Consider the following 15,122-nt stretch of genomic DNA (forward strand, 5'->3'; position numbering starts at 1 on the left):
CGCTCGCACCGCGCAGTGCAGCATCTCTGCAAGATCTCTGCACGACTGACTCGCGAGCGAGAAGCTTCTCGCTCTGGTGTTGCTCGGGAGAGCGCCGGTGTCGAGCTGTGCCAATCGATCCGAGATTCGTGATCACGAGTCGAGCGAGAACGCTCGGCCGTTTCGGGAGAGCGCCATGCGTGGTAGTGCCATCGACGCGCGCCGCCGCAGCAGCGCGTGCGTCTCGACGCTGCGCGTCGCGTTTACGCGGAAACCGCTGGGCCTGAAGCTCGATCACAATGGCTGTGTCGCCGGCGTCATGCTCGACGCCGCGGAGAGCCCGACGAAAGCCCTGCGGTGCGGCGACCAGCTCGTCGGCATCAACGACACGGTGTTTGTCGAGGACGACGAGGAGTGCGTCCAGCCCGACGAGGTCGTGGACCTGCTCTCCGAATACTTGGGCGCGGACGCGTTCCCGCTGTCGCTGACCTTCCGGCGCGACGGCCTCGCGTGCCGCCCCAAGGACCTCTTCGAACGCCAGACGCTGGTCCCCGCCCGCCGCGCGTCCGAGGGCCGACGCCGCAGCCGCGCCTCCGTCGACCTCGTCTGCCAGCCGAAGCGCAAGAAGCGGCGGACGACGCTCGCCGGCGTGGAGACGGCGCGGGACGACGAGAACGCTCCGCCGCGGCCGGACGACGACGGCGACGCCGCGGCGCCGCCGCCGCGGCCGGACGACGACGGCGAGCCGCGGGCGAGCGCGACGTCGGTCACGGGCATCACGGGCTCGAGCGCGCAGGCCGTCCCCGCGATCGAGGGCCTCGCGGACGCCGCGGAGACGACGGCGCCGGGCCGCGACTGCGTCAAAGTCCTCAAGCGCATCTTCGACGCGCGCGCGCCCGAGGGCTCCGAGGTGATTCTCCGCAAGTACGCGCCGGCCGCGCAGCGCCTCAAGGAGGGCCCGCGCAAGGCGTTCCTCGACGACTGCCCGGAGACGCTCTCGCGCGCCGAGCTCGACGCGATCTGGGCGCGGCACAAGAAGCTCTCGGCGCTGCTGCCGCTCTCCAAGTTCGCCTGCGCCTCCAAGTTCCAGTGCTTCCTCGTCGACACGCCGGAGGCGCGCGAGGACTACGCCCGCGTCAAGGCGGCGCTCGAAGCCGGGCCGCCGGAGGCGCCGCGGGAGGAGGAGCCGCCGCGGTCGCCGCCGGAGGAGCGGGCGCTGCCGCCGCCGCTGGAGGAGCCGCCGCTCGAAGAGGAGTCGCCGCTCGAAGAGGAGTCGCCGCTCGAAGCGCCGCCGGACTCGGCGGACCCGGAGACGGAGCCGATGGACTGCAGCGGCTTCCTGGCGCCGCGCGACGAGGAGCCGGCGTCTCCGCCGCGTGAGCCGTCCCCGCCGCCCCTGGCCTTGTCGCCGGTCGAGGAGCGGGTCTCGGCGACGTCGACGGTCTCCCTCGAGGAGGCGGGGCTCTAATACTTGCTCTAATGTAGGTTCCTTCAACGCCTTCAACGAAGTATAGTATCTAGATGTTTGTGTTTTCACAAACGCAGTCTCCGACGCTAAATCACCAATAATAATAATAATACTTGCTCTAATGTAGGTTCCTTCAACGCCTTCAACGAAGTATAGTATCTAGATGTTTGTGTTTTCACAAACGCAGTCGGCTGCCCCGACGTGCCCCGACCTTCAGCCTTCCACGCAAGTCGCGATGTGGCGGGTCGGGGACTACACGCGGGTCCCCGAGGACGCCCCCTCGCCCGACAGGAGGCGGCGCTGGGCGCTCCTCGGGCTCGTCGCGGCGACCTGCGGCGTCGCCGTCGGCCGGACCCTGGCGTCGACGCCCTCGCCCGCCGCCTTCGTCGAGGCCACGGCGACGGACGACATCGCGGCGGGGACCGCCGGCGACGACGACTGGCCCTACGAGGAGATGTACACGCCGAACCTCGACGGCGTGCCCGTGAACGTCATCCTGTCGGCCCCCACGCCGACGTCCATCATCGCGAGCTGCTGGTGCTCGACGGGCAGCAACGTCACCGTCACCTACTGGGAGGCGGGGAAGCCGGCCACGGCCAAGGCTCTGGGCGAGCCCTGCGGCGACCAGGCGGCCATGCGCCTCACGCTCTACCACCTGACGCCGGGGACCAAGTACGCGTACGTCGCGTCGATCCGCGGCGGCGCCGACGTCGCGACGACGGCGGAGCACGGCTTCTCGACGCCCGGCGCGCCGACGACGCGCTTCACGGTGAGCGCCGACGCCCACCTCTACAGCAGCGAGGCCCACCGCGCCGTCACGGAGGCCATGGCGTCGAGCGTGTCCGCGCGCGCGCCCGACTTCCACGTGCAGGTCGGCTGCGCGTGGATGCTCGACCAGTTCGTGGAATACGAGGCCAACTACAGCGACGTCTTCGACTTCATCCGGGGCACGCGCTACTGGTTCGGCGGCATCGGGTCCGACGCGGCGCTCTACCACGTGCAGGGCCCCCACGCGGGCGAGAACTTCATGGACTACCACACGTGCCGCGTGGGCCGCAACCTCAGCGCGCCCGCGCTGGCCATGCGGAGCCAGTGGTCCGCCATCGCGCGGCGCTCCGCCTACCCCGCGCCCGAGGCCAACGCGTTCTACTCGGGCAGCGACGTCGAGGACTCGTACCTGCCCTGCGTCTTCGACGGCGAGTCCATGGCGCTGAGCTACCCGGCCGTCGAGGTCGGCAACCGCCGGTCCTACTACGCCTTCGAGACCGGCGGCGTGCTCGTCATCGCGCTCGACACGTGGTGGTACTACGACGTGAACCAGCTCAACGGCACGAACTGGATGTTCACCCTCGGCCGGAAGCAGTACGAGTGGCTCCAGGAAACCCTATCGACGAAGAACGCGTCGCGCACCGTGGTCATGACGCACAACCTCGTCGGCGGCTACGCGAAGACCTTCGACTACTCGACGCAGCGCGGCGGCGCGCGCGCCGCGCCCATGTTCGAGTGGGGCGGCCGGGGCCACGGCGGCACGCTCGAGTTCGACCGGTACCGCCCGGGCTGGACCGCGCCCATCCACGACCTCCTCGTCGCCCACGGCGTCGACGCGGTCGTCCACGGCCACGACCACGTCACGGCCGTCGAGTTCGTCGACGGCGTCATGTACCTCGAGCTGCCCTGGATGCTCGGCGGCGGCGCGACGGACATCGAGATCGAGGCCTACCTCGGCACGGACAAGGCCTACTGGGACCGGGAGCGCCCGAGCTACGCGTCCTTCGAGTCGAGCGAGGACGGCGGGCTGCGCCTCTCCATCGTCGACATCTTCACGGACGAGGAGGCCTACGGCCACACGTTTCAATGAGCCGCCCGCCTGCGGACCCGTGGCCAAGCGCCGCGCGCTCGTCTTGAACCGCTCTCCGAGCGGGGCGAGATCGGCCCGCAGGCGGCTTGCCACGGTGTTTAACTTAACTTTTTGTGTTTTTTTTCGATGCTTACCTTCGCGCGCGCGCCTACATGAAGTCCATCGACGCGACGTTCGCGTCGTCGGCGTCGCGGATGGCGCCCGGCGCGTCGCCGAGGTCGTTGGCGGACTTGAGGATGAAGGTCGGGTTGAGGGAGATCTTCTCGGCCATCTTGTCGACGATGGCGCCGAGCCTGAGGGCCGCGGCCATCTCGCCGTGGAGCGTCGCGGCGATCGCCTGGGCAGGACAAGAGAGATTCAACGTCGCTTCACGTGAGTGTTCCGCGCGCGCGCGTTCCGGAAAAAGCATCCACGCTTCGAGACCGTTCCAAGAGATGATCGCTCGTCCAAAAATCAGCCAAAACGAGTGGAAAACGGCCGAGATATGAGGCTTTGAAGTTGGGAATTTTCGCTCTCTTGTCCTGCCCTGGCGATCGCCTCCTCGGACGCGGCGCCCGGCCCCTCCTCCTCGGAGAAGTGCGCGACGCGCGCGGCGTCGTCGATGGTCACGCGGAGCTCCTGGCGCTTCGCCATGTTGAGCAGCAGCGCCTCGGCCGCGTCCGCGTCCGGGAGCCCCGCGCGCGCGGCGACGTCCGCTAAGGGGAGGTTGAGGTACGTGTGCGTGAGCTCCACGGCCTTGGCGCGGCGGAGCGCGTCCGGGAGCCGCGCGGCGAGCTCGGCGTTGCCGTCGCGGGCCAGGGCCTCGGCGTGCTTGGCGAGGGCCGCGTCCAGCGCGCCGAGGTCGCCGCCGGCGACGGCCTCGGCCAAATCGTGGTACGGCGCCGCGAGGGTTTTCGACGCGCGCGACACGACGCTCGAGCAGTACTTGGGCAGGTTCCCCGCGTCCCCGGGGTCGCCCCGGCGCGCCAGCAGGCGGCACAGCACGAGCTTTTTGAGGCAGGCGACGGCGACGGCGCTCAGCGACACCGCGGGCGCCGTCGCGCCGACGGCGAAGAGCTCCGCGGCGTCGCGCCAGCGGCCCAGGCCGCAGCACACGACGCCCCCGTAGTAGGCGTACTTGAGGAGATCCACGGCCTGGACGCCCGCGGCGGCGAGGCCCGACGCCGGCGACCCGCGCGCCGCGCGCGGGCCCGGCGCGGCGTCCGCGAGCGCGTCGGCCGGGAAGCCGCCGCCGCCGCCGGCGTCGGGCCCGTCGCCCGGCGGCGGCGTCGGCGGCGGCGCCGCGGCGCCGCTCTTCCGCGGGAAGGCCGCGACGCGGAACACGGGCGCGTCCTCGAGGAACCGCGCGCCGCGGCCGTAGCGCCGCGCGGCGACGCAGCACTGGAGGCAATCGCCGTGCGCGGCCGTGAGGCACGCGGGCTCCGGCGCGAGCTTCGCCGCCAGCGACGCGAGGGCCTCGGCGGCGACGGCGGCGGCCGCGCCGCCCTCGCGGCACGCGAGCGCCGCGAGGCGGTGGCCCGCCGACGCGGCCAACTTCGGCGCGACCTCGAGCTGCGCGCGCGCCGCGCGCGACGCCCAGGCCTCGGCGCGCCGCGCGAGGGGCAGCACGCGGGACACCGCCGCCGCGTCGTCGCCCGACGCCTCGAGGCACCGGAGCCGCGCCGCGAGCACGTGGAGCAGGCCGAGCGCGTGGCGCTCCGCGTCGAGCGCGTCGAACGCCTCGCCGACGGCGCCGGGCGCCGCGACGAGGGCCCGCAGGTTCTCCTCGCGGCTCCGCAGCTGGTCGTGGAGCGCGCGGAGCTCGGCGTCGGACGTGCCCGCGCCGACGATGAGCTGGACGACCTGGTCCATCGGTGGCAAGGGTCTGTTGGTGACGGGCGCGCGCGTCGCTGTGTTTGCTGTGGCGCAGCCGTCGGCCGTCGGCGACGCGAGGCGAGGTGTGGTCGGCGAAGCGGCGACCCGAGGCGAGCGGCGCTCGGCGCGTCGGCGTCGGCGAGCAAGGCGGCGTCGAGCCTCGACCTCGAGTCGTCGAAGGCGAGGTCGCAGGCCGGGGTCTGGCCTCGCCGGGCCCGGCAGCGCCCGCCCGCGGCGTCGTACGCGTCGCAGGCCTCGTCGCCTCCCGCCGCTTCACGCGCCGCTCCCCACCCTCCTCAGCGACCTCGGCGGCGACGCGAAAGGTAAGCGGGGGGGCGGGGCTCTTTTGCGAATCGTGGCGTGGACCGCGCCGGCGGCGAAAATCAGACGTCCTTCTGCCCGTCCTTCTGGAGGTCCGGGACTTTGCCGTCGTCGTAGGGGATGCGGACCTCCTCGAAGTTGCGCCAGCCGTCCCAGGTGATCTTGATGACGTTGTGGAGCGGGATCTCGATCTTGGGCGCGTCGGCGCGGGGGATGCCGACGAGGTAGGAGTAGAGGATGCGGAGCGTCGCCTGGTGCGAGACGACGAGCAAGGGCTCCGTGTAGGACTCGAGCTCGTGCATCAGCGGGTCGAGGCGCGCGATCAAATCGAGGTAGGATTCGCCCCGCGGGTAGCGGTACCCGAGCTTGTCGCGCTTGCGCAGGAGGCTCTCCTCGTTGAAGGTCTCCTCGATCTCCTTGTACGTCATGCCCTCGCAGTCGCCCGCGAAGATCTCGTCGAGATTCCGGTAGACGCGCGGCGACATCTGGTGCCAGACGCCGCCCTGGCGGAGCTCGAGCACGGGGTGGGGGATGTGGCGCGCCGTGTCGATCGTGCGCTTGAGCGTCGACGTCCACAGCCGCGCGGGCACGATGGGCCGGAGCGAGCTCTCGCCCGTGGACGGGTCGACGCAGGGGAAGAGGCGGCCGAACAGGGGCCGCGCGCAGGTGTCCGGCGGCGGGCCGTCGGCCTCGTCGGCGTCGTCGTCCGTGGGCGCCGCGGAGTGGGGCCGCGCGTCGCTCCCCTTGCCGTCCTTGCGCGTCCAGACCTCGCCCGGCACGAACTCGCCGAGCCACTTCGCGTAGCGCTCGCCGGCGTCCGTGAGGCCCGGGTTGCCCCCGATCTTCTGGCAGGCGTTGTAGAGCGACTGGCCGTGGCGGCTCAGGTAGACCGTGCGGGGCTTGGGGTGCACGTGGCTCAGGTACTTGACGATCTGCATCAGCAGGAAGCCGCGGATGCGGTTCGTGACGACCTTGTCGCCGTAGTCGATGAGCTTGACGTAGCTTAGCTCGTCCTCGGAGCCGTCGTCCTGGATCGTCACGAAGCTCCGCCCGTACTCGTTCAGCGCGCGGTCCGTCGCGCGGAGCCTCCCCGCCAGCTGCTGCGGCCCCAGGCGCTCGCCGTCGGGCCCGACGGCCAGTCGCTGCGTGAGGAACTTGCGCACGACGCCCTTGTCGCAGACGATGACCTCGATGAAGAGGAGCTTGACGCGCACGCGCATGGACGCGAGGTGCTTCTGCATCGCGTAGCGGCTGTCTTTCGTCGCGCCGGACCACGCGCGCGACAGCGTCGAGAAGCCGTCGGACGTGTCGAGGATGGCGATCTTGCCCGAGTCGACGTTCTTCTTGAGGCGATCTAAGGAATCGTCGTCGATGCCCTCCATGGAGCGGATGAGCTGCGTCGTCGCCGTCGCGTCCTCCTCCTCGAGGTACGCGGAGAGCGCGTCGCCGAGCTCGACGTCGCTGCCGTACTCGGGCTTGGCCAGGTCGAAGATCTCGCACTGGGCGCCGTGGAAGAACTTGAGGTAGCGGCAGAGCCGCTCGGCCATGAACTGCTTGCCGCGCGCGGGCAGGCCGATGAAGCAGATGACGTGGCGGTCGCCGAGCGCGCCCGCGAGGCCCGCGACGGGCGGCGGCATCATCGTCGGCTCCGGGTTCCGCGTCGACGCCGACAGCAGGTGCTCCTGGGACTTGACGTAGTTCTTCGGGTAGTCCGCCGCCTTGGGCGAGCTCCCGTTCTTGCGGCTGGCCTCCGCGGTCTTGGGCGACGCCATGTCGAGGGAGGCCATGGGCGCGGCGAGCGGCGGTGGTTGCTGCGTGCGATCTCTCGGAGCGGCGCGGAGCGCGGGCGCGCAGAGGGCCTCGGCACGTGCGCGGCGGCGAGCGCCAGAACCCGATTGGCAGCGGCGGTCTGACGGCACAGGCGAGAGGCAAGATCGGAGGTGGGGACGATCATGATGAAGGGGGGTGCCGCGATGTTGAGGCTGGCCAATGGGCCGCCTGAAACGAGCGATATATGCGAAATAATGCGTCGCAGCCTTGCTAACGACTGCTAGCGCCACCGCCGCACGTATGGCCACGCAGCCGAAGCGCGCGCGCGTCGCCGCCTACGTCGAGCTCGTCGGCGGCGCGGACCACTGCGAGACCTGCCTCCTCGTCGTCGTCGCGCGCCTGTCGTCCGACGTCGAGCGGACGCGCGAGGCCTGCTACGCGTTCCGCTGCGGCGAGGGGAGCGGCCGCCTGCTGGGCGCCTGCGGCGTGTCGACCGCGGGCCTGCGCGCGGTCTGCTGCCTCGACGCGGCCGACGCGTTGGGCGCTCCGGAACTGGCGTTGAACCACCGGTCGGCCGGCGGCGCGGCGCTCGCGGTGGTCTGCGGGTGCGACGACGCGCGGCGCGTCGCCGCGGCGGCGGTGGCGGCGACGAGCCCGGGCTGCGGCGCGGACATCGTCGGGGTCTACGCGGACGACCACGTAACGATCGCCGCGGAGCCCGACGGCCGCGGCGCGGCGCGGTTCCGCGTCGTCGTCCGCGGCGGCGGCGGCGACGGCGACGCCGTGGTGCTCGTCTGCCCCGGCGCCTACGACGGCGCCGCGGCCCGGGTCGCGCTCCACCGGGGCGGCGCGGGAGCGCCGGGAGAAGCGCCGGGCGCCGCGGCCGTCGTCGACTACGGCCGCGACGGGTCGAAGCGGGGCCTGCGGCGCGCGAACGAGCACGCGGCGCGGCGCGCGGCCTTTTTTCCCGCGGGCGCCGTCGCCGCCGCGCTCGACGCCGAGGCGACGGCCGAGGGCGTCCTCCGGGTCTACGCGCAGCCCGCCGTCGTGGTCGAGCGCGGCGCGGGCGACTACGACGCCGAGTCGCCGGCCCGGCTCTTCGCGCGCTGCCGCGCCGAGGCCGCGGCGGCGGCGGCGGTGGACGATGCAGCGGACGACGACGCGCCGCCGGAACGAGCGCGGGGATCTTCGAGTATCCCCTCGGAAGCGGCGTCGGAGCCGGGCGACGGACCCGCGACGAAGCTGCTGTTCCTCGGCACGGGGTCGTCGAAGCCGTCGAGCAAGCGCGGCGAGTCGGCGATCCTCGTCGAGTTCCGCGGGCTCCGCGCGCTCTTCGACTGCGGCGCCGGCACGCTCCGCCAGCTGCGGCGGCTCCTCGGCGCGTCCGGCGCCGCGGCCGCGCTCGGCGGCCTCGACGCGATCTGGATCTCGCACGCGCACCTCGACCACTGCGGCGGCCTGCCCGCCGTCGTCGCCGCGGCGCTGGAGGCGCGGCGACGGCGGAGCGACGCCGCGAACGCCGCGGCCGCCGCCGCGCTCCGCGGCGGCGGCGCGGCGGCGGCCGCGCCCGCGTTCCCGGCCGCGAAGCTCCTCGTCGCCGCGCCGCCGCGGGCCCTCGACGCGCTGCGCGCCTGCGGCGGCTACGAGGGCGACTGCGCGCTCCGCGAGCTCGCGGGCCCCGCGGCGTCGCTGCGCTGGGGCCCGGCCGAATTCCGGAGCGTCCGCGTGAACCACTGCCGCGACGCCTACGCCGTCGTGCTGGCCGTGGGCGGCGCCCGCGTCGCCTACAGCGGCGACTGCCGCCCGTCCGACGCGTTCGCGGCGGCGGCGGCGCGCGGCTTCCCGGCGTCGGCGTGCGAGGTTTTGATCCACGAGGCGACGTTCGACGACGGCGAAGTGGCGCACGCGGTCGCGAAGCGCCACTCGACGGTGAGCGAGGCGCTGGACGTGGCGAAGCGGGCCAAGGCGACGACCTGCGTGCTGACCCACTTCTCCCAGCGCTACGGCGCCATGTCCGCGCCCGCGGCCTTCGACGGCCTGACGTTCCGCCCGGAGCACGCGGCCGCGTTCGCGGCGCGGTCGCGGCGCTGCGAGGCCTACCTGGCGGCGCGCGCCGCGGCGCGGAAGCGGCCGCTCGACGGCGACGACGACCCGCGGCCGCGGCCCGGCGCGGCCCTCGCGCGGTTCCGCGAGTCGGCGGCCGTCGCGCCCGTCGACGGCGGCGACCCGCTCGCCGCGGCGCTGCTGGCCTTCTACGGCGCCCGCGCGCCGGACCGGGTCGCGGACGTCGCCCGCGTGCTGCCGCTCTTCCGCCGCAACCCGGCGGTCATGAACGGCAAGCTCCTCCGCAAGTACGGCGCGGCGCTCCCCGAGGACGCGTTCCGCGCCGCGGACGCGGCTCCCGCCGACTCGGACTCCGACGACTCCGACGACGGCCTCGCCGCCGCCCTGCGCGCGCCCGGCGGCTTCGCGGCGCTCGCGGCCGCGGGCGACGACTGCCTTCCGCCGCGGCCCGCGGGTAAAATTCGTTGAGGTAGGTCGTGCCTTGGATTCGAAAGATTGGATTCGCCGATAGAAGGGGAATTTCGGCTTCGTTCTGCCCATCACGATGCGTTCCTGTGCGCTGCTGACCGTCGTCGCCGCCGCGTCGGCCCAGGAATTCACGCGCATCCCAAAGGACCTGAGCGGGCTGCCCCACGGCTTGGTCGTGCCCGAGACGCTGCGGGCGCCGGCGCACGCCGAGGCGCACGCCGCCGTCGCGCGCCACGCGGGCCGGCGGGACCTCGGCGCCGCCGGGCGCCGCGCCTGCGCGGCGCGCGCGGAGCTCCTGCGGTCGCTCGTCGCCGCGGGCGACCTCGAGGCCGCCGTGGATCTGTCCCTCGCGGCGGACGCGGCAACGCGCGCGGCGCTGCCCGCGGGCTGCGTGCTCGAGGACCGGCCCCACGCGGGCTTCGCGGACGTCGTCACCAAGGTCCAGCGCAAGGGCATGGACGGCGAGCGCATCTCCCACGTCCGGCTCGCCGCGGGCGAGAAATTCGCCAGGGTCGAGCCCGTCGGCTCGCGCGCGTTCTCGGGCTCCATGAAGCAGGTCCCCGTCGTCGGCTTCGAGCTCAACGGCACCTTCTACCTCGCCGAGTCGGCGATCCACTGCGACAAGGCCGCCCTCTGCGTCGGCGGCGACGGCGCCCCCGCGCAGCTCGCGAGCCTCGACGAGGCCGCGCGCGTCTCCGAGTCGTTCGCGCGCCGCGCGTCGGAGCGCCGCCTCGGCAAGATCAAGAAGGACCCCTTCGCGTCGGGCGCCATGGGAAGCATGAAGCCCCTCGAGGCGAACGTTCGCCTGCCCTGGGTCGCCGTCGCGGAGGACGAGGTCACGGACTACGTCACGGGCGCCAAGTCGCTGCTCATCGTGCCCGTGTGCTACAACGACGAGTCCTGCGACGAGTCCTGGGACTCCCTGGGCCTCATCGCGTCGGCCCACGACGGCGACCCCTACGCCTACTTCGAGGAGGTGGTCTCCGTGCTCAACGCCTACGCGGACCAGTCGTCGTTCGGCCGCGTGAGCTTCGAGGCCACGTACGCGGACATGGTGACGCTCGACACGGTGAGCGTGGGCCAGTGCGGCTCCATCGACTCCATCAACTACTGGTCCGGCGGCGACAACGCCTACGACACGCTCTCCTACCCGGTCCTCAACGACGCGGGCACCTACGGCTCCGTGCCCGAGGACTGGGACTACGTCGTCATCATGCTCCCGGGCTGCGACTCCCTGTCCTGGAGCGGCATCGGCTGGGTCTCCTACCCGGGCACGGCCCAGTCCGTCTACGCCTACGACTACGACGCGTCCGTCGCCCACGAGCTCGGCCACAACTTCGGCGCGAACCACGCGTCCTACATGACCGGCGGCGAGCGCGGCGCGGTCGCGTACGCGGACGACGAGGGCTCCTGGGTCGAGTACGGCAGCCCCTACTCGACCATGGGCCAGGGCGACATCGAGGACGACCTCGGCGCGTCGGCCCAGTTTTTAGCGTCGACGAAGATGGTCTTCGACTGGATCGACGACGACCAGGTCGAGTGGCTCGAGCCCTACGACTTCGCGGACGGTTCCGCCCAGTGCAACCCCTGCGGCCCCTACACGCTCAACCGCATCGACGACGGCACGCTCCCCGCCGAGGGCGACGGCACCGTCGCCGTCGTCGCGCTGTCGTGCGAGGCCGCGGACACGTACTTCTTCCTCGAGCACCGCGTCACGGACACGTCGGGCACGGGCGTGCTCCTCCACTGGGCGTCCATCGACGACACCTACGGCGGCACGGGCTACGTGTCCAACACCGTCACCGTCGACGCGCACGCGGACACGTCGTCGTGGGCCGACGCGGCTCTCTACCCCGGCGAGTCGCTCACCATCGACCTCACGTCGTCGTCCGGCGCGTCCTACCCCGTCATCGTCGAGGCCGTCGAGACGGACGCGGGCGCCCTCGAGGTGACGATCACGGCGTCGGACACGGCGCCGCCGACGGTCACGCCCGCGCCGTCCACGGCCGCGCCGATCCGGTCGCCGACGACGGAGTCCGAGTCCTGCGGCAGCGTCTGCTGCGACACGCTCAGCGGCCTCTCGAACACCTACTCCTGGAGCGACGCGACGCGCATCGCGCGCACCGACGACGAGGACGGCTACTGCTGCTCCGAGCACTGCTCCTTCGCGATCGTCGAGGGGTCGACGACGTACTACCTCCAGTACGTCTGGAGCAAGTACTACATCACGGCGACGGACCCCTGCCACTCGTCGGGGAGCCTGTCCTACTACGACACCTTCCAGGTGGAGGACGTGGAGGCGGCCTGCGTCGCCGAGCCCACGGCCATGCCGACCGACGAGCCCGACGCCGTGCCCGTCCCGACCGCCCCCCAGCCGACGCCCTACGCGCCGACGAAGACGCCGACGGCCGAGCCGTCGCCCAAGCCCACGAGCAACCCGTCCTACGGCGCGACGGCCATGCCCACGGTGTTCGTCGGCGACCCCACGCGCACGCCCGTGTCGGCGCCGACGCCCGCGCCGTCCGCGGTGCCGTCCTACGCCTGCGGCGAGGGCCAGCACCTCTACTGGCTGCAGAAGGGCCCCTCGGAGTCCGCGGACGAGTGGGAGGCCGCGACGATCAAGGCCTTCGTCGGCGACGGCATCGGCCTCGGCGACCAGGCGAACACGCTCTACGACCTCACGCCCGGCGAGCACTCCGCGGGCGGCAAGCGCCAGTACCTCTGCTTCCCCAACGCCTGCATCACGCTCTCCATCGACTTTGGCATGGAGGAGGACATGCCCGACGAGGACGCCTACATCCGCTTCGGCTCCGAGACGGGCGAGACGACGACGTTCTACTTCTCCGAGGACGCGGCCGTCGACACGCTCTTCACCTTCGTCATCTGCTTCGCCGACGGCGCCTTTGGGAACGTGCCCACGGGCTTCCCCTCGGTCATGCCCGCGCCCCTGCCGACGCCCGAGCACACGCTCGCGCCGACGCCGCACCCGACGCCCCGGCCGACGCCCAGACCCACGCTCTACCCGACGCTCCAGCCTTCGGACCGCCGCATCATCGAGGAGCCCGCGCCGACGCCCGTGCCCACGACGACCCCCGCGCCCTCGTCCTTCGTCTGCGAGGACAGCGCGACGCCGGTGCCTCGCCGTCGCCCCGCCCCCGCGCGCCGACGCGCGACTCGCTCGCAGGCACGTCCTGGTACACGAAGAAGAGCAAGAACACGTGCGAAAAGTACGTCGCGAAGAAGGCGAAGAACTGCAAGAAGACGGACGACTTCGACGTCAAGGGCCAGGTCCGCGCGCGGCGTCCGCCGACGCGCGCGCGCGCGCGCGAAACGCCCCGCCGCAGGTCGCGTGCGCCCTCACGTGCGGCGAGTGCATGCCGCCGCCGTCGCCCTACCCGTCGTCGGCGCCCACGGTCACGCTGATGCCGACGACGCCGGCCGACGACTGCGCGGACTCGACGTCGTGGTACTGCGCGTCGCCGGCGCCCCGTTTCCTTGCCGGATACGCGCGCCGCCCTGTTTCCCTCCCGCGAAGTAACACCACACCCCCCCGCGACGCAGACAAGAAGAGCAAGGACACGTGCGAGGACTACGTCGCGAAGAAGAGCAAGAACTGCAAGAAGTACGGCTTCGACGGCACCCAGGCCAAGTACGCGTGCCCCGCGCTGTGCGGCGAGTGCGAGGTCGAGGTCGACGACGCCGCGTGCGCCGACTCGACGTCCTGGTACTGCGAGAGCCGGCGTCCCGCACGTGCGACGTCGGCGGGGCGCGACGTGACGCGGGACGCACCGCGCGATTGCGCCGGGGGACGCGTCGGCCGGTGCGCCGGCGGCGGCGCGCATTTCGCCCGCCCTCCCCCCGCCCACGCGATCGCGCTTCCCCTCGCAGACAAGAAGAGCAAGGACACGTGCGCCGACTACGTGACGAAGAAGAGCAAGAACTGCAAGAAGGACGGCTTCGACGGCACGCCGGCCGAGTCGGCCTGCCCCGTGACCTGCGGCGCGTGCTAGGCGCGCGACCCCGCGCGCCGCCGCCCCTCCGCCGACGCCGCCACCGATCGACCCCCCGATCCGACAAGGCCCCGACCCCGGGCGGCGTGGTAACCCATCATACCGGCGAGAAGCGTGGGAAGGCTCGGGCCGCGCGGCGGACGGCCGCGGCCGTCGACGCAAGCTTATAGGCTTAAGAGATGAGCTTACAGCCCGAAGGCCTCGATGAGCCCTTTCCTCATGGTTGCGCTGTCGGCCATCAAACAACTCGAGAGCTTGGCCTTCTTGCAAGCGGCGCGGAGCTTCTTGAAGGTCATCTTCTCGATGGCCGCCAAATCGAGGCCCGCGGGCGCCGCCTTCACCACGGCCTCGGGCGCGAAGTCGAGCGCCAGGTCGCGCGCGATGGAGTGCGCCTTCGCGGCCCCCGCCGTGCGCGCCCGCGCGTCGCCGCGGACGCCGTCGAGGTCGCCCGCGGTGGCCTCGGACGCCGCGCTCAGGCCGTCCATCGCCGCGGCGTAGGCCGCGAGGTGGGGCGTGAGCTTCTCGTAGACGCCCGGGCCCTTGCAGAATCCGCCGGCGACGGCCTCCTGCACGACCATGGGCGGCAGGTCCAACGCGCCGTCGGCCTTCTTAGGCAGTTTCGAGCAGTGGCGCTGCCAGAGGTCGTCCGGCATTGCGTCCGGGTCCAAAGCCGCGGCGCGGACGAAATGAGTAAGCATAGTCGACAATAATAACCACTCGCGCACCTCCTGCGACGCGCAGAGGCCGAGGACGAGGTAGACCATGTCGTCGTCGGCCTGCGGGAATAACACGACGAGCGCCGCGGAGTGCGCGAACAATAAGGGTTCCTTGAACGTGCTGTCGACGCGGGACACGGCGCGCCACGTGTTTGACAACGAGATTGTCACTGGAATCATTCGCCCTTTATACTTCACTCCTGCCGAGTGCTTTAACTCCGAGGCCGACGCCGCCGACGCGTTGAGGCATCTCAAGTTCACGAACGTTCTGACACCCACCGCGTGAGACACCCGCTTCTCGCTGCGCGCGTCCGCAGATACTTTGAACAGCGCCGTCGGTTGCGTCGACCGCAGGTCCATTGTCCGAGAGGCCGCATTGGCGGCCGTCACGACACCTCGGACCGCGCTCGCGACATCGAAGGTCCCCCCCGAGAGGCCCTCGAGCTTTACGATCGTGCCTCGCGGGACGAGCGGGCACTCCAGGAGCGCATCCAGCAGCGCCGTGTTAATGCAGGTGATCTTTTTGGCCGAACCTCCGGCGTTTGGAGACGCATTCCAATTGAAATATTGTTTTCCTCTCGCTGTGTAATTCTTCTTGTACCAGATCTCGTAGA

The 15,122-nt window shown here is 71.8% G+C and overlaps 2 protein-coding genes across 2 annotated transcripts; one reads left to right on the top strand and one right to left on the bottom strand.

Annotated features, from left to right (window-relative positions):
* Positions 1-5,635: 5,635 nt before the first annotated feature.
* Positions 5,636-6,688, bottom strand: AURANDRAFT_2339 (hypothetical protein; the record flags this gene model as incomplete). Its single annotated transcript, XM_009035281.1, has 2 exons — positions 5,636-6,088; positions 6,248-6,688. Coding segments are annotated over 2 exons (894 nt in total), but the record flags the coding sequence as incomplete, so codon positions are not given.
* Positions 6,689-7,550: 862 nt separating this feature from the next.
* AURANDRAFT_61796 (hypothetical protein) lies at positions 7,551-13,792 on the top strand (the record flags this gene model as incomplete). The annotated part of the gene is made up of 6 exons (XM_009035506.1): positions 7,551-9,575; positions 9,907-12,925; positions 12,967-13,070; positions 13,127-13,271; positions 13,344-13,532; positions 13,671-13,792. The coding sequence occupies 6 exons, from the start codon at positions 7,551-7,553 to the stop codon at positions 13,790-13,792; spliced, it is 5,604 nt and encodes a 1,867-aa protein (XP_009033754.1).
* Between the last annotated feature and the right edge of the window lie 1,330 nt (positions 13,793-15,122).

Source organism: Aureococcus anophagefferens (assembly GCF_000186865.1).
Source record: "Aureococcus anophagefferens unplaced genomic scaffold AURANscaffold_3, whole genome shotgun sequence".
NCBI classification, from domain to species: Eukaryota; class Pelagophyceae; order Pelagomonadales; family Pelagomonadaceae; genus Aureococcus; species Aureococcus anophagefferens.